This window comes from Monomorium pharaonis, chromosome 2 (assembly GCF_013373865.1).
Source record: "Monomorium pharaonis isolate MP-MQ-018 chromosome 2, ASM1337386v2, whole genome shotgun sequence".
In the NCBI taxonomy this organism is placed as follows: domain Eukaryota; kingdom Metazoa; phylum Arthropoda; class Insecta; order Hymenoptera; family Formicidae; genus Monomorium; species Monomorium pharaonis.
This window is the reverse complement of record NC_050468.1, coordinates 2,187,277-2,206,746: the sequence shown is the minus strand read 5'-3', so window position 1 is coordinate 2,206,746 and position 19,470 is coordinate 2,187,277. Positions and strand designations below refer to the sequence as shown.

Genomic DNA, 19,470 nt, shown 5'->3' with positions numbered 1-19,470 from the left:
TAGGGATAGTATTTCGTGCATTTCGTAATTTTCTAATAAGATGGTTACGAAAGGAGAATGTATAAAGAATCAATCGTGATAAATCTTCGTTAATTTAATATTCCATAAAAAACGATGAGAGAATTTGATGCGGCAAATATTATATTATTTGCAGGTTCCATACGTTTCCATCGCTTTCTCTCTTTCAACTTTCTTATTTACAAAAGTTTATTACGATTTAAATTTGTCTTATTTTTATTAATAATTTATAATCTCGTCATGTAATCGCGAGTGTGCGTAGCAGCCATCGACGCGAGCTTAGGCGCGGTGCGGCGAGACGTGGGAACGGCGACGACGCTACGCTTCTCCTTCTTTCCCCCGCCGCCGCCGGCAGCCAATGCTTGAAACAGTAGGCCGTGCTATGGCTCGAGCGGCTCGAGCCCTTCCCTCGGCGCGCAAGGCGCGCTCTCATTCGCACAATTTAAAAAATTTATATCTCGATTATTAGCAGACCAAACCCACAACAATATTGAACTTTTATGTTCATCTCGATCCCATCTACCTTTTTATGAACAGTGACCAGTATGCTCTGGGACTCCCTGTATATGTATATACATATATATATATATATATATATATATATATATATATATATAATTTAAGATTATATATGATATAATAAGTATCGAAACAATCAATTGTGATGAAAGAATGACGCATAAAAATTGTTGTGAGTGCGCGACACTCACACAAACTTTACTTGTAATAACGAGAAGGGTGTCGAGTGACACCTCGCGCGACGACACCGTCCGGCCTTGCTACCGGGCATCGCACCGGCCTTCACACCGGACATCACACCGAGCTACATATCCGGTTACTCATTTTGCCACCCGAAATCTCCTGATTTCCGGTGGAATGCGCCTAGCTAGCAATTGCTGGCTAAGCTAGTGCACGGGCCAAAGGCCCGTGACCGCGAGTGACACCCCTTGGTAACAAGCCGAAAGGCTGAGTATATAAAGACCGCGGAAAGAGAACGAGTGGGCTCATAATCAATAATAATAGCGACGAGTATATGTCGCTCGTCGAAACTACAAACTAGACGTAGTAACACATCTTTCGGGTTCGCTAACGAAAACTGTACAGGAAGAATAAATATATATCTCTTGTTATTAACTCTCGGCGTTATCTCTTGGAAACCTGATCCCGAGGAGTCATCGGCAGCGGTCCCGCACTGTATCCCGAGACCAGGGATACAACAAATTGGTGGCAGCGGTGGGATTCACTGCCGAAAAATACCGAAAAGGAATAAACGCTCCCTAACGGACTCAGCGCACAGAAGAAAACCGCCGAAGAGAAACATTAAAGCCAGGGCGACAATTCACCCGAGGCGCAACGAAGCCGACCTGCTGATTCTCCGAGACAAGGAAGGAAGATAGCATCGGACAACAGCGATAGCAGTGTTATCTAAGACGACACTGACCTACCGCAACGTGACGCACCAGCCACAAGCAGCTGAGCGACGGACAACATGCGGCGATACATCGCGGTAATGTAAGTCCACGAAACTATTTTGTATACCAAAAAACTTTTGTAATAAAAACGACACGCGAACCCGAATTGATTAAGACCCCCGGTAACCCTACTACCGAAACGCGTACTAGCAATAGCGAATGTCCGACGACAATAGTACACCAATAAGAAACGAATCGTGGCTATTCAGTAGAACGGCGGCGCGATCCATACACTATCGCGAGTTAGAACTAGCGTGGCGAGCGGCACAGGCCCTCCGCGAGGATCGAGATAACGATCGCAGGGCCTTAGGGCGTCTCCTAGACGGCGATAGCGAGCTACCCGAGCACGTCATACGTGAGCGAGAATTTCCTTTCGGGGCCCTCGACGCCAGTTTATTTTCCACCGACGCAGTTGACGTGACAAGACGAGACCGCGTGGACAGACGGACGAGACCGTACGTTAGTCGCACTCCGAGCCGCGTATCTTCACGAGGTGAATTTTCACTGACCTCATACGATTCCGATATCTTTAACCCTGAAGAAATTTTCGAGAGATACGAAATGAGTACCAACGAACAAGCCCAGCCCTCGGGAACTCAACAATCAGAGGCTCAACATTTCATAGCCGACGCAGAGCGAGAACTTCAAGAAATACACCATGAAATCCGCGAAAACCCAGTTGCACGAGCAGCACCGCCAAACGTAGCGCAAGAGAGAGACAATGAAGTCCGAGACACTCTGCGCGCGGTGATTCAAGAATTACGTCGGTTACAAACAGACATAGACGCCGTACGGGAAACGCAAGTACACACTCAGCGCATTCACGACTATCGACCATCGCGACTCAGTAGGAGAGACACAACCTACGTAGATGTTCGCCACCAGCGAGGTCGCGGGTCCCTACCCTTAAAAGAAGCGCGCTGCATGATCCCTGAATTCGACGGGAATGCAAGTAAACTACAAGAGTTTCTAAGCGCGATGACGTATGCGGTCGAAAACATCGACCCAAACGATGAGGTAACTCTGTTAGGAGCTATCCTATGCACCAAGTTGAAAGGGCGCGCAATGTTGGACTTCCAAACGCGAAAGATTCGCAATTTTGAACAACTAAGACAGGAATTAGAAGCGTGCTACGTGAGTAAAAAGAGCACCACACATTTGCAAATTGAATTTAATACTCTCAAACAAAGAACCGGAGAAAATGCACGGACCTACGGACTTAGAGCCGACAAATTAACAATGGATCTGTATGAGTCCATGATAGAGGGTCGACAACATTACACCACGGAAAATAAACGCGCGATATTAGATATCCTACAACAACAGGCGCTTGAGAATTATCAGATAGGGCTAAACGACGACATAAAAGCCGTAGTCAGATCACGAGGATATGCAACGTTGCAGGATGCGATAGCTGCCGCGACCGCAGAAGAACGAATAAAGGGAACAACAGTTTCCCGCCCGAAACCAAAATATTATATGCCGGCCGCAGATAATTACAAAAATAAGCTACAATGTCGAAAGTGCGGAAAGTTAGGACACCACGGAAAAGACTGTCGCAACAGTCGTTACTCGAACCGGTTTGCACTACCACAACCTGATAAAACACGTATAAATGCCGTAGAGAAATTCTGCAAGCATTGCAAAAAACGTGGCCATACACAAGCCGAGTGTTGGCACTTGAACGGAAGGCCTCGCAACAAAACGTCATATCACCCTCCTCGACCACAAAATAATGGGAATAAAAGTAACAATCCTAGAAAAGCGATCAAACCGCGTAAAAAGAAGAATTCCGGGTCCGAGTCTAGTAGCGAAGACGAAAGGAAAACAGCCGGAAAGAAAGATAAGCGCGCTCAGACGTATCAGGTCGCGCAAGTAACTCGAGCCGCCCAGCCGAGCAGCGGCCTAGATCAAATCACGCTTCCGATACAAGAAACGCGCTCAGGAGAAATAAACATGCTTTTCGATTCGGGCGCGACCCTTTCACTCATCAAGGTAAAAAACTTAAAAGGGAAAACTCGAATTTCCCCCGAAAAAATCACCCTTGCGGGAATAACGGGGCACAAAATGTATACAATCGGAAGCATGCAAGCCCACATTAATCTAGGCGAACAGGTATTAAGACATACCATGTACGTGGTCAAGGATGACTTCCCCATGGAGTACGATGGAATACTGGGACTGGACTTCATGAAAAATCACCGCGTGATCTGCGATTACGACAAACAACAATTGAACATCGCCGGCGTCACTTTCAAAATAAAACCTTACGGTAAGATAATTCTACAACCGCGCAGCGAGACTATTGTCCGAGCAACCACTAACCGAAATCAGCCCGGAGTAATCCAGGCGAAGGAAACTAAGCCCGGCGTATATATCGGACGATGCATGGTCGAGCCGAAGAATTTTGCATGCGTAGTCAGCATCATAAATACCACAGATAAGCCGGTAGAGATACGCACGCCGCACGTGACAATAGAAGATCCCGACGAAAGTGATCATCAAATATACGCGGTTATCAACGAGGCGGAACGTGCGAATAAACTCCCACGAAGCAAACGGATCTGACAAACATTGCGTACCCAGCATCTCAATTCGGAAGAACGACAGGCACTCACACGGATATGCGAAGAATACCAAGATACCTTCCACCTAAGTGGAGAACCACTGACATGCACTGCAGCAGTGAAACACGAGATACGTACACAAGCCGACTCATCGCCGGTCAACGTACGGCCGTATCGCCTCCCCGCAAGGCATAAGGAAGAGGTGAATACACAGATAAAACAAATGCTGCATGATGGCATTATCAAAGCCAGCACGAGCCAATGGAATGCGCCACTGCTAGTAGTACCCAAAAAGGCCGACTCGTCTGGAAAACCGAAGCTCCGAATCGTGATCGACTTCCGAAAACTAAATGATCTAACAATTGGCGATTCTTTCCCCCTACCCAATATTGAGGAAATATTAGATCAGCTGGGAAACGCCAAATATTTTTCGACGCTAGACTTAGCGTCGGGGTATCATCAGATACCGATGGCTGAGCCAGATAAACAAAAGACAGCGTTCTCGACACCATACGGACATTATGAATATAATCGGATGCCCTTTGGATTAAAAAATGCGCCAGCCACATTCCAGAGGCTGATGAACTCGGTACTCATGGGAATTCAAGGACTCAGATGCCTAGTATATCTCGATGACATAGTGATATACGGATCGAGTTTAAGCGACCATAATAAACGCCTAACGGAAGTATTGCAACGCCTACGAGAAGCGAACTTAAAGTTGCAACCGGACAAGTGCGAATTCCTGCGCAAGGAAGTAAATTACCTAGGACACGTAATTTCCGAAAATGGAATATCGCCCGACCCGGCAAAATTGCAAGCCATAGAAGATTTTCCGGAGCCCAAAAAGGTCAAAGATATCCAATCATTTATAGGCCTGGCCGGATATTACAGAAAATTTATCAGCAATTTTTCCAAGATCGCGAAACCATTAACGAAACTAACAAAAAAGACGGAAACATTCGCGTGGACTGTCGAACAGCAAATAGCTTTCAACACATTAAAAGAAAAATTAACTACGGCGCCCGTACTTCAATATCCAGATTTTACAAAAGAATTCAACGTGACTACCGACGCCTCAGATTATGCAATAGGAGCCGTACTGTCACAGGGACCGATAGGAAAAGACCGTCCCATTGCTTACGCGAGCAGAATATTAAACCGCGCCGAGCAAAACTACAGCACGACAGAGAAAGAATTACTTGCAATAGTATGGGCTGTAAAACACTTTCGGCCATATGTCTACGGGACAAAATTCAAAATCGTAACTGACCACAAACCCCTCATATGGTTATTTAACGTAAATGACCCCGGATCAAGATTGATCCGATGGCGATTAAAACTGGAGGAATATGACTATGAAATTATTCATAAGGCCGGTCAAGCGAACGCGAACGCCGACGCGCTAAGTCGCAACGTGAAGCGGGAAGCTCACGTTACCAAAGCAGCTGATAAAATCCTCACACTAGACGAAGACGGCGAATACGCACGTGCATCTACAGAAGATGAAAAGGAAGAAGACAACGTATGCGAACCAGCATACACAGAAGAAAAGAAAAAACAAATTCTATACGAATACCATGATGCACCTACGGGAGGGCACCAAGGAATTGAGAGAACAATAAAAAGAATACGATTGACACATAATTGGCCCGGATTAACGGCCGATGTAGAGCAATACATTAAAAAATGTGAGCTTTGTCAGAAGAATAAACTTTCTCGGAGAATAAAAGCCCCTCTTGTCGTCACGGACACGCCTAGCCGACCCTTCGAGAAATGTGCACTGGATATAGTGGGACCACTAACAATAACGAAAAATGAAAATCGGTACCTACTGACATTCCAAGACCATCTTACAAAATTTAGTAAGGCAATACCTATACCGAACCAGGAAGCAAATACCGTGAGCAAAGAATTTGTCACGAAGATCGTCCTGGAATACGGAACGCCAGAATACGTACTGACAGACCAAGGCACTAATTTCCTGAGCGAAATTTTCAAGAATACGTGCAAGCTACTGAAGATAAATAAAATTCAGACTACCGCATACCATCCCGAGAGCAATGGTATCCTCGAGCGATCACATCGGACCTTAGCAGAATACCTGCGACATTATATAAATAAGGACCAAACCGATTGGGACGAATGGATCCCGTACGCGATGCACACGTATAATACAACGCCTCATACGGCGACAGGGTATACACCGTTTGAATTAATCTACGGTCGACAGGCAGAACTGCCGACGGCCCTGACAAAACCGCCTAAACCTACCTACAACTACGACGATTACGCGCAGGAATTACGGGAAAGGTTAAGAGCTACTAATCGTGTCGCACGCGAAAATATAAAAGACGAAAAGGCCAAGGCCAAGACGCAGTACGATAAAAAGACAAAAGAAATAAAATTTAAAGTCGGCGAAAAAGTATTACTATACGACGAAACGCTCCGACGAGGAAGATCGAAGAAACTCGACGCGCAATGGACCGGACCGTATACGGTAACCGAAAAACATCCTAATATAAACTATACAATAAGGCGAGGGAGGACAACGACGCGCGTACACGTAAACCGTCTGAAACCGTTTATTGAGGCCTAACCCGCGGTCAAAAGAGAGGATAAAAAACATGCTCACATGCACGCACATACACAATAAAAAGAAAAAAGAGAAATATAATAAATAAAAAAGAATTAGACTCACCAAAACGAAGACCGCCAACCAGGAACATAATCCATAACAGCAGTCAGCAAAAGAGGATACACTATACACTAAAACTAAACTAAACACTAAAACTAAACTACACACTACAAACTACTATACTACAAAGTATCCATGCACGGATTAGTCAACCGCGTCCATGTCTGGATCCTCCGGCGGAAGATCCAGATGAGGCAAGTTCCCCTCGCGTAAATATTGATCCACAGCAAACTCGAACTCCAGATCGAGGTCACCACCGAATTCTTCACTATAATCATTAGTTAAAAAACGAGCAAGCAAAGGGGCGGGTATCAAAATTTCCCCAAGCTCGTCGGTCGGAAAACTCTCGGAGAACACCTCGCCCTCCGCACCGGCGGGAACAAACATTTCGGACTCCTGAGAAAGGTCCATGAATAAATCTAAATCACCATAAGGAGCACTATCAGGGTTTGATAAATGTTCAAACCCACTGACGAGCAACGGCTCAGCGGCACCCGTGCACTCCTCATCAACGGACGAAAAACTTTCGTCCAAAAGAGCCACAGTGTCAAGATCACTGAAGTCGTCGAAACTGTTCTCACTCTCCTCAGCACTCTCTTCACTGGAAGACGCGAAGAAAAATTCACGACGAGACATGACTATGAAAAACAAGCAAACGCACGAACAGATAGCCGACAAGAGACTAAAGGACCGGATCGTCCAGAGAAGAAAAGACACACGAAAAAAGGTGTAAATAGATAACAGGATGCAACGCTAAGCATACGATAAAAAATGAGGAATCAACGAGATACACAGGCAACGGAAACGAAAATATGACACATTTCGAAGTGCGAAATGATAAACGATACAAATTGGAGAATTCTTTTCCGCTTCCATCTGAACTTGAGAATCCTTTTCCGCTCCCACGGTCCCACAACGATCACATATAAAAATACTTTTGTAGCAAGTAAAAGTAATATATACAAAAAAAAAAATTTTTTTTTTTTAAATAAAACAAAATAATTACAGATTTATAATCTGGGTGACGCTAAGTTCCGCAGAAGACCCGGACATGAAGGCACCGTATGAAATAGAAAAATTTACGCACCATCCAGGGATATATTTTGAAAAACTAGGAGGATTACATCAGGTTGAATCCTTCTGGAAAGTGGTCATCAAGATAGACGTGACGACACTATCAAAACGACTCGCATAGGTAGAAAAATACGTACGCAAAACGGATAATCTATGCAAAATGATAGCAGTCATAGGGAAAGAAACATGCGAAAATTTACACAGCGTTATTGCAAAAGGGTGTGAAAGAACTAATAAATTAATAGAACGCATAAACTCAACATACAATACAAGAATACACAAAAGAGGATTAATCGACGGGATAGGATCAGTCGCAAAATCATTGTTTGGTACGATGGACGCAAACGATGAAAAATTAATTAACGAACAACTAACGGTATTACACGACTCACAGGAATTAAACAAACACGCAATAAAAAACCAAATAAAAATAATGCAAGCCACTATCGCTCACATTGATAACAGTGAAAGAACTATCCGACAAAACGAAAATACTCTCGCGGACGCGACAGACAAACTAAGAACAAAATTATTAGAAGACGAACGCCAAAGTAACTTACACGAAAATTTCATAATAATTAACGCGGTACTGTCTGATCTAACACGCGACGCGGAAGACGTACTAGAATATTTAACGTTTTTAAAAGAAGGAATTCTGCATCCTCGGTTAACACCCATTTCAATAATAATAGAATCACTTAAAGACGCTAGCTCGCAATTGCCCGAAGGACTCTACTTCCCATTCAGAATAAAAGAGAATGAATGGTCGACAATAGAGAAATTTGCGACAGTAGGCGCATACTGCGATCAAATAAATATATATACTATTTTACGATTTCCTCTAATTTCGATGCCAAAATACGAAATACTAAGTGTAATTCCGCTACCTATCCCAAGTCAGAACAACATTTTCTCGTTCGTAGAAATTAACAATCCCCTGATTGCAATAGACACAGAACAGCGTACTTACATAACCCTCGCAAAGAACGACTTGCGGAAATGCATAGAGATAAATACCGAATACCTATGCACGGAAAATCACCCCGTATATCGAATAAACCCAGACTCTATCTGCGAGATAAAAATGTATCTAGAAACGAAAGATCATTATAAAAATTGTAACATAAAAAATGCGACGTCGAACCACAGCCTTTGGATAGCGTTAAGTAATTCACACTCGTGGCTATACTCGTCACCACGAAAGCAAGTAATTACTCTACATTGTAAAAACCACGGAAAAATAAAGGAAACAATTGAAAAAGTAGGTAAAATTACATTAAAAAATAACTGTAAGTTAGTGACAGAAAATACAATTATAAGATCACCCAAGATGTCACATGAGACAAGAGTAGAATCATATCTTCCTCAGTATAATATTTCACTACTACAGAAGCCTGGTTTAGAAAACGATACAGGTCTCAAAGAAATAAAATTAAAAAATATTATACCAAATCCGACGGAATTAAAAAATTCCAAGGATAAATTAGAGGAGATAGACAACAAACTAGATAAAGATTCAAGTTCAATTTTTCAGTCGCCACACTTTATTTTTCCAATGGCGACAAGCGGAACAACAATTGTAATAATAATAATAGCTGTAGTAATAGGATTTATTATAATAGAAAAGAAAAAGCGGAATAACAATAAGCGGGTCACATTAGATATAGATACAGAATATACGATACCAAGATCTATCCTAAAACGAAGCAACAGCACACGTTTCTAACACAAAAAACATATATATATATATATATATGTAATTAACAACTATATGTAATAGTAATTATTATATTTTATATACAATATGATCCATTTCCCCCACGGAAAAAAACGTGGCATTAGTTTGCACAGCTCTACGTCTCGGATTAACAAAATCAGACCACACGATATCGCGTTACACCGGAACCAAAGAATCAAAAAACTTCTTTCTGCAAATTTCGCTCACATACCGGATGTGCATAGCTGAATTGACTATGACCATATATGGCCCGATTTAGGGAATTACACCCCACCACTTCCATTCTTACGAGATTATAAAAACTGACGACCCAATCGAGCCCCAAAGACTCGATACTGTCGTTACGATAAACAAAGTTCAAGCTCAAGAACAACAGCAGCAGCCAGGCGGAACCAGCCCCGCAAATTACCCCGGTGACATAGAGTTTACAACACACACACACATCAACTCCAAGGACAGGATGAAAATTCCTGTGGAATTTGAACTCAGTCAGCCCATCGATGGAGTGCGCCCATTGGACCACCCAGAAAGATACGAAAGACTTCTACAAAGCATCTGCCTCCAACCAACAGAGAGATGTCTAGTGGAAACAGAGTTTCCTTGGAGAAGATGGTGCCGAAGCTGTTATCGCCAACGATACCGGCTTTATTGCACCATACGAGATCCATCGGCACACGGATACCGGACGCAGCTCTCACCTGACGAACATTGGGAAACGATCACCGAGTGTTTCAAATGCGGAAAAGTGCTAATGAACGTGTGCCCTGCCAGAAACTGCCGGAAGTGCATCGAGATATTCCTCGACGAAGAAGAGGCCGTAAACGAGACCCTGGACATGAACATGTTCAGTTTTGAAAGATTTTAAAACCTGTGTGTACGCGAATCTGAGAACGAGCAATACCAGCTACGAATGGTATGTAATTATTAGTATAAAACAATAAAGAAATAGCGATTAGTATATAGTTTTTCACTAAGGAAAAGCGATAAGATAGCGTAAACTATTAGTTGCGAAAACTCAGCTCCTCGTTTTCTTTTCAATAAGGGGGAGGGATGTTGTGAGTGCGCGACACTCACACAAACTTTACTTGTAATAACGAGAAGGGTGTCGAGTGACACCTCGCGCGACGACACCGTCCGGCCTTGCTACCGGGCATCGCACCGGCCTTCACACCGGACATCACACCGAGCTACATATCCGGTTACTCATTTTGCCACCCGAAATCTCCTGATTTCCGGTGGAATGCGCCTAGCTAGCAATTGCTGGCTAAGCTAGTGCACGGGCCAAAGGACCGTGACCGCGAGTGACACCCCTTGGTAACAAGCCGAAAGGCTGAGTATATAAAGACCGCGGAAAGAGAACGAGTGGGCTCATAATCAATAATAATAGCGACGAGTATATGTCGCTCGTCGAAACTACAAACTAGACGTAGTAACACATCTTTCGGTCGTTCGCTAACGAAAACTGTACAGGAAGAATAAATATATATCTCTTGTTATTAACTGTCGGCGTTATCTCTTGGAAACCTGATCCCGAGGAGTCATCGGCAGCGGTCCCGCACTGTATCCCGAGACCAGGGATACAACAAAATGTTAAAAAGTTAATCATGAAAATCGTGATAAATTCTTGTATTTAGTTTTTGTTAAAGTATGTTAATTATCTATTGTACAAATTGTCACCCGTTCTATTATACTAATCTCGTTTTTATTATTTGTATATGAAAAACTATACGCGATATTAGTTAAAATTTTGCCAAAATAGATGTTTCAGATGACATGTCATGTTCTAATTTTGTTAATTAAAATTAAAAAAAGAATGATTAAACAATTTCATAATTTTTAATTTGTAGAGAAAAGAATTGATAACGAGAGAGAGAGAGAGAGAGAGAGAGAGATTGATTGATTGATTGATTGATTGATTGCGTTTATTATGCCCGAGCAATGGCTGTAGGGCAAAGAAGAATGAGTAGAAACATAGATTTTACAATTAGTTTAGCAACAATGAAGGTTACAATAAACTTATAATCAAAACTAAGCTTATAAGGTAAGGTCAGTCGCAAAACTACAAGCAAAGAAGTGAAACAATCGCAAGCATCATAAGAAGTACATAAGTAGCAAATTTAGCAAATTCAAGACCATCGGAACGCTGATAAGAAATGTAAACTACTGTCTAACATCACTAATAGTGCGAGGTCAAGTTATCTTACACAGTAGAGATGACAAAGTATAGTAAGCAAGTATAAGCTGGGATGAGTACAGACGTAGCAAAGTTAGCAGACTGAGAATAGTCGAACGCAGTAAAGCAATAATTTCTAATATAGTTTAAACTAATATGTAAGGTGTAAAAACTTGATTAAAGCAACATACAAAAGTAGAGCAAACGCAGATACAAGCAGGATAAGTATGGTAAGGCAAGGGAAGAAAACGTCAAGAAATCAAGCGTTGATAAAAGCTAGTATAACTAATTACATAACTAATTTAAAACTAATTTAAAGGTGAGGTCAAATCTAACATAAATATAATGAAGTAAGCAGTTACAGGTGTAAGCAGTGTAATCACAGGAATAGCGACACGAGCAAACTCAGAAGCGATCAAGAACGAGCGAAAAATATCATTAAAGGTGACTAGGAAGGTACCGAAGTATTATAAACGATAAAGGAACAGAAGAAGCACGTCATGTCAACCTATCGAGGTCAGCCACCGAGTCCACCCGAATCACAGGTTCGCCATCCGATCGCCTGACATTTACACGACCCCCACTGATCCAGACATATCGATACGATCTCGTCTTGGCAGTATGCTTGGTTTGCTTTAGCAGTTCATAAATGTTTTTGGGAAGCAGCTCATTCACGTAAATATTTTCGCCGGAATCATTCTCGCAAACCTCACTCTGCACCAGTACACGACGCACACGCTTCTTTGATATAACGATATCACAAACAGCAACAGAGGCCAAGGTAACAAAGAGTGAAACGGAGGCAGAGACCGGCAAGGGATGATCATGAGACACTACGCGACCTGATTCACGAGCAACGGCCCTAACCTCCAAAATATGGCACGACAGTTCAGGGATATCAAGCTTCGTGAACACATTGCGAACAAGAGCCAAGGGGGTAATAGACATCGTAGATGGCACACCAGATATGATAAGCACATTGTCAGTTTGACTATGCGGGGCTAATCCAGACGATTCCTGATGACTTTTTAAGTCACTTACGTCACGCACAAGAGTAGCACAGCTCTGCTCCAACGAAGAGATACGCTGACTATTTTTCTCCACATTACCAGCTATAACATTCAGTTGATTAAGCTTAGCATTAAGCTCCTGATTAGTACGTTGCTGTTCCTCGATAAAAGCGGAGAATTTGGCGTCAGACGCCCTGTGTTGTTCGATCAACTTTAGCAAAAGTTCATTGGTTGAGATTTCAACACTCGCCAGTGACTGCAACTGCGACCGCAAAGAACCAATGCTCACAGGAGTGGTCATATTTGCAAAATTGAATGGTTGCAATCCGCCTACCACTTCCGGTGTCAAAGGCGTGTTCCACGAAGCAGACAACGACTTACAGCATTCGTCAGCGTACTTCGTGTTGGAATAGGACTTTACGCAGCCAGGGTGAAACACCCTCCTACACTCACACCCGACCGACGCAGTAGCAATCGGTTTGTTACACCGAGCACACACAGGTTTCGTGAGTAGATATGCAGTACACTAATTAATTAATACAGTATATGAACACACAATTCGGTCGCAGAAAATGTACGCATCAGTTCACGCAGGCGATTTCTGTCAAAACTTCACAATTAGTCAGTGGTAGCCAACCTGGACACCCGGTAGGTGCAGAAATCACGTGAAGTACACGCCGTAAATATGGTCGAGACCCAGGCAGCCAGATGAGGCGCAGAGAGATGCGGCCGGTGGAAGCGGCGCGTGCGCAGGAGAAAGACGGCTAATGGAGACAGCAAGACGGAAAGAATACTCCAGTGAAATCCGCGTGTCCAAACCAAAAACAGTCGAAAAACACTAATTAAAGGCTGAGTGGACACCACTAATAAAGGAAAGTGTCAAGAAAGTGCACCCTTGACCGTGAGACTGCAAAAAGAAAGCCCCGAAGGGCAGCAACCAGCAGTAAAAAGCACAAAAATACAGAGCAAGAAAAGTGCGTCCGCACGCAGTACTCACCCAAGAGAGAGAGAGAAAGAGAGAGAGAGAGAGAGAGAGAGAGAGAGAGAGAGAGAGAGAGAGAGAGAGAGAGAGATTGATTGATTGATTGATTGATTGCGTTTATTATGCCCGAGCAATGGCTATAGGGCAAAGAAGAATGAGCGAGAGAGAGAGCAAGAGAGAGAGAGAGAGAGAGAGAGAGAGAGAGAGAGAGAGAGAGAGAGAGAAAAGCGTTTATTAGGCATTTTAGGGCAAGCCCTCTAAGAACGTACCAGACAGAGAATACAAAGTAATAGTTGAGCTGTGACAAATAGTGCAGACAGACTAACAAAATAATGAGATAACAAATAAGGAAATAACGAGAACAATGAGAACAATGTATATACGGATTATACGGAGACATTCGAAAAGACATATCAATAGTAGATAGATTTATAGGTATAAACGCCTGGACAGAGCAAAATATATCGGCGCGTAGAAATAACATAATACAAAATAAAATAAATTAATTAAATTAAATTAAATTAAATTAAAATTAAAATAGCATATGAGACGCAGAGCCGGGGCGGAGGTGCAACAGAACAGAAGGCGCATAAAAGTTCGAGTCAGAAACGTTAAAGAAAAATTAAAGAAAAATTAATACGGTATAGTTCAGACAGGGGGAAAAATAGCACAATGCATACGGCAATGGTCGCAACTCATACGGACTCACGCCGTTGCAGATGATCGAAGAATTTGCGCTTGAAGGATCCCTGCGAGTCCGAGTTACGGATGGTAGATGGGAGGGAATTCCAGAGCGAGGAACCGACGCTGCAGAAAGATTGCTGGTAGGTAGTGGTACGACAGGAGGGAACGATGAGGCACGGAGGAGAGCGGGAGAGGGAGCGGGGGGGAATGTAGGGACGGAACAAGGAAGCAAGGTAAGATGGGATGCCGGAGTGAATGATAGAGAAGAGGAAGCAGCCAGTCAGATATGTTCTTCGATCATCCGCGGACAGCCAGCCCAGTAGGTCGTAGTAAGACGAGACATGATCGTCCCAGCGCAAGTTAAAAATAATGCGCACGCACGCGTTCAAGAGTCGCCTCAGCCTGAGCCTCTGTTGACCTGTTAGGTCGGTGAAGACAGCAGCGCAATAATCGAAGATGGGGAAGATCATGGAGGACACCATCTGCACGCGGAGCGGAGTAGTAAGGCTGTTTTTGAATTGCTTCAGTCGCCAGAGAATACTGTTGATCTTGTTGGCAGAGACTTTAATGTGTTCTGACCAATTGAGGGTGCTAGTTAGCGTGACTCCAAGGTCGGTTGCCTGATTGACCAGCTCAATAGGCTTGCCGCTTAGTTCAAGCACGATGTTGTGGGAGGTTGTTATACCGTTAATGTATTTGGCGCTGCCCAGAAACATAGCCTTTGTTTTTCGGGCGTTTAGAAATAGATGGTTCCGCTCGGCCCAGCGCTCGACGGCAGCAATGTCCCCCCTGATCCCCCCCAGGGCCGACTCAAGGTCACTGGGTTTAAAGTGAATATAAATTTGCAGGTCATCAGCATATAAGATGTAGTTCGAGTTACACAGAGAATGTCGCAGATCGTTTATAAAAACGGCGAAGAGCAGAGGGCCCAAGACGGAGCCCTGGGGGACACCAGCAGTGACGGATGCCCACGAGGAGAGGGAACCGTCTGGTCCGCGGGAGAGGAGACCGAGAGGAGAGCCAGCTTGCGGAGAAGCAGATCATGCCGAACACTGTCGAATGCTTTTGAGAAGTCAAAGAGGATGAGCAAGGTAACCATGCGTTTGTCGACAGCCAGCCTGATGTCATCGATGACCTTGACGAGAGCAGTCTGGGTGCTGTTGCCCCTCCGAAAGCCGGCTTGGAGAGGGTCTAAGAGATGGGAATAGTTTAGGTGCGAGGAGAGTTGGTCAAATACTATACGCTCTAGGATTTTTGAGAGATAGGAGAGAATTGAGATTGGGCGATAGTCAGATGATGTGGCAGGATTTCTGGTTTTAGGAAGAGGAATGACATACGATGATTTCCAGGAAGTAGGGAACGTGGAAGAGTTCAGGGAGAGGTTTAGGAGATCAAGGATAAAAGGAAAGGTAACGGGTAGACTGTCTAGGATGAGGCGACGGTTAACGCCGTCTGGATCAGTGGAATTTGAAGAGCATTTAGCAAAAGCTTTTAGCAAAATGTCGGGTGTGATGTGGAGAAAATGAAAGGTATGAGGGTCTAGTGTAGAAGTGGGGGGAGGGGGGATAGAGGGGAAGGTGGGTGAAGGGGAAGGAGGAGGAGAGGAGGAGTGTACGGAAGTAAAGTAGCGGTTGAGCTGGTCCAGTGGAACTGCTGGGAGAGAGGAAGATCTAGCCTTGGCAAAGCCAAGTGATCTGAGCTCTGTCCATAATCGTGCAGAGCTCGAAATGGATCCGAGACGGTTCCCTAGATAGGCATCCCGAGCCGCATCTATGAGGCACTTCACCTCATTGCGCAGGAAGGTGAAAGAATCGCGCAGAGCCCGGGAGGGATGACGTTGATACGCACGACGTGTCGCATCTCTACGCCTCATCAATTGGCGGATAGAGGAAGTTAGCCAAGGGGCGGGGGGCCGCTTGGCTTTAATCAGGCGGAGAGGAGCGTGGAGGTCCCGGGTAATGGTAAGGTTGGAGTTGAGCAGGGTAATCCTGTCGTCGAGAGGAAGCGGAGAGTACTCGGGAGCCCAGTAGAGTGTGGAGAGGGAGTTAAGGAAGCCCTCGATGCTAAAGTTGGAGTAGTCACGCACTTCGATGGTGCGAGGCGGCAAACGATGCACGAAAAAATCGAGGGTGACCTCTATAAAGTCATGCATAGAGAGGAAGGAGAGGAGTTCTTGGTGATAGGATAGGAGTAAGGAACTGTCGCTGAGGAAACAATGGTCAATGCGAGTATGGGATGAGGAGGTATGATGAGTATTGTCGAAGGGTACGATATATAGACTATTGCTCGTACAAACTCCAGCAGGGCATCAGAATCGAAGGTGGACCGATTCAGATCGATGTTGAAGTCGCCTATGATAACCGCAGTGGAGTAGGATGTGTGGAGACTCTCGAAGTCGGTCATGAAGCGCTCTATGTGTCCCGTCTTAGGCGGGCGATATACAACGGCGAGCAGAAAAGGCCGCGCGGAAGAGACAGAAATACGCAGGAACAGATACTCAGGCTGAGCAGAATACATCTCGGACGAAGAAGCGAGAACAGACGCACCGATGCTGCGCCGCACGTACAGGCCGATGCCGCCCCCCCCCTCTCCCACATCTATCAAGTCTGAAGAGCTGATACTCAGCGAGGTCGACCAGTATATGTGGACAATGTGGCTTTAGCCACAGCCCTCAGGTCCTCCGAGGGATGCTCCCTCACTCCAAACATAATCAGCTCGCTGCTGAACCGCGAACGCTCGAGGGCCGCAAGACGTGCCTCGATCCGAGTAACGCCCCCGGGTGAGTTAGGCGGGCGAGACTTCTCGAGCGCAGAAATACGCTTATCCATCTCGTGAGTGGAAGATGTTAGTGAATCCACTCTCGCGGTGAGTTTCTCGTTGGCAGAAACGCATGCAAGAATCGCAGACTCGATGGCAGATAGTTTTGCGTTGATAGCAGTAAGGTCCTCCAGCTTAGTCTCTATATCGATTATCTTCTGCAGAAGTGTGGAGACCAGCTCCCCGAGCGCGCTCGGATCCACCGAGGAATCACGGGCGGGAGCGGCCGACTGCGAGGAAGGCAAAGAATCCGGCGACCGTGCAGAAGTCCCCTGGTAGTCGCAAATGGGGCAGTCATAGCCCGAGGCGCCACCCCGGACCACGAGAGCCCCAGAGCCGCCGATGGAAAGGAGACACGCCTCGTGAAATGCATGCCTGGCCTCGCAGGTGCATAAGAGTGCACGGGCAGAAGCGATGAACTTTCTGCAGTGTCCGCAGGCGAGCGTCATAGCGCGCGAATGTTCACTGACAGGAGCACGTGGCAGCGAGATGACAATTTCTGTTTAGAAAACAGACTCACCGATACACGCACACATCCAGCGCCCGCACGCGGGTTCAACGGCAGAGCGAGCGCACACAAGTCTTCGAAGCAGGCGCGTGCGCAGACAAGACAGCCGTGGAAGATGGAAGGCCCTCGGACGATTACCGATCTCGGAATTGGAGATATCGTTGAAAAAATGCCACAGGAAATAGAAAGAAACACTCACCACGGTGGGATAGCGTCAAGCTAGTTAGCCCTTGACTGATAGTCTAGAAGAAAAAAGCCCCGAAGGGCAGCGAGCGGCAGTAAAAGCGATATAAGACGGAGCGATGCTAAAGTGCGTTTGCACAGAGACAGAGAGAGAGAGAGAGAGAGAGAGAGAGAGAGAGAGAGAGAGAGAGAGAGAGAGAGAGAGAGAGAGAGAAAGAGAGAGAGAGAAAGAAAGCAAATATTATTCGTGGGGAAAAAACATATTGCGTGTACCGTGATGTTTTCGCCGATTGTCGGGACCGTTAGCAATATAAAAGTATTACTAAGGCTATTATGTGTCCAAATAATGTCCGTTTTACGTCCGGTTCGGACATTCTAGGGATATACCTGGTATGTCCTTGGGACGAATATAGAACATCCTAAATACGTCCATCGGATGTAAACAGGACATCAGTCGGATGTCCTCAGGATTTGTAGCGGACATCCAAATAACATCCTAATTATGTCTGCGGGTTGTGTGGGTATTTCCCTTCACGATATAATATGCACGTTATACATATTGTAAAAACTAACTCGACGTTAACTTCACCAAAGTCACACGTCACTATCGCGCAGGGGTGACCGTATCGCACGGTCACTGGGCAAAGCAAACCTTCGCGCAGCGCTGCCAGACTTGATGCTCTGCACCCTAATCGGTGTGATGCAAAGCTGTAGTGGTGGCAACGCACACGGAAGAAGCCGTGTACATGTGAGCGCCGAGCAGCACACGTACATGGCTTTTTCCGTGGGCGTTGCCACTACAGCTTTGCGTCATACCGACTAGGTGGCAGAGCATTAAGTCTGGCAGCGCTGCCTACGCGGACTCGAGCTCATTACAATGCGGACAAACACATACACATAATTATATACACATACACTCACCCATAACCGAACCATTTACATGTACGACACATCACACACGCACACATATCTACATACACCAATACAGAATTGAAAGCCAAAATAGTGATACAGTGTCAGATATCCTTAACTCATGGAAGGGCCATCACACACGAAATGACTTAAGTTACTCCAGATAGCACACGGACGTTCTTAGGATGTCCTCAGGACGTCCAGGATGGACTTCGTGAATATCCTGAGGACGTCCAGATTTTATACCGGGACGTCCTCAGGACATCCTGACAAATAACAAACGAGCGCCACTTTTTAGTCCTCAGGACATCCTGAGGACAGTCCACCGGACGTCCTGATGATACCATAGGATTTCCTCAGGACATCCTCAGGAATAGCAAACAACAATCATTTTTTGTCAGATTTTTTAGATTTTTTTTAGGATATTTGATAAATGTATCGATTTTTTATAAGAATTGAAACGTTTCTCAGAAAAATTTAAGATATAAAAAATTCCGATTAATTTAGAAAATTTTTTAATATTTCTAAGTATTTTTAACAGTTTTTGAGAATTGAAAAAAAACTAACAAAAAATTAAAAGTTCAAATTATCTCTACGATAATTTTGTAAGAGGAAGAAGAGACTATACATGTTT

General features: G+C 44.7%; 3 protein-coding genes across 3 annotated transcripts; 1 reads left to right on the top strand and 2 right to left on the bottom strand.

Moving 5' to 3' along the window:
- The first annotated feature begins 711 nt into the window (after positions 1-711).
- LOC118644504 lies at positions 712-10,139 on the top strand. The gene is made up of 2 exons (XM_036283150.1): positions 712-1,530; positions 7,764-10,139. Exon 2 carries the CDS (start codon positions 7,990-7,992, stop codon positions 9,553-9,555), a length of 1,566 nt encoding a protein of 521 aa, XP_036139043.1. The 5' UTR covers positions 712-1,530; positions 7,764-7,989; the 3' UTR covers positions 9,556-10,139.
- Positions 10,140-12,238: 2,099 nt separating this feature from the next.
- On the bottom strand, positions 12,239-13,051 carry LOC118644318. Its single transcript, XM_036282565.1, has one exon. The coding sequence runs from the start codon at positions 13,049-13,051 to the stop codon at positions 12,239-12,241; it is 813 nt and encodes a 270-aa protein (XP_036138458.1).
- A 1,376-nt stretch (positions 13,052-14,427) lies between these two features.
- On the bottom strand, positions 14,428-15,132 carry LOC118644317. The gene has a single exon (XM_036282564.1). It carries the CDS (start codon positions 15,130-15,132, stop codon positions 14,428-14,430), a length of 705 nt encoding a protein of 234 aa, XP_036138457.1.
- Between the last annotated feature and the right edge of the window lie 4,338 nt (positions 15,133-19,470).

Coding starts and splice junctions, on each gene's coding strand:
- LOC118644504 (XM_036283150.1), top strand. CDS start 7,990: ATGATAGCAGTCATAGGGAAAGAAACATGCGAAAATTTACACAGCGTT.
- LOC118644318 (XM_036282565.1), bottom strand. CDS start 13,051: ATGACCACTCCTGTGAGCATTGGTTCTTTGCGGTCGCAGTTGCAGTCA.
- LOC118644317 (XM_036282564.1), bottom strand. CDS start 15,132: ATGTTTCTGGGCAGCGCCAAATACATTAACGGTATAACAACCTCCCAC.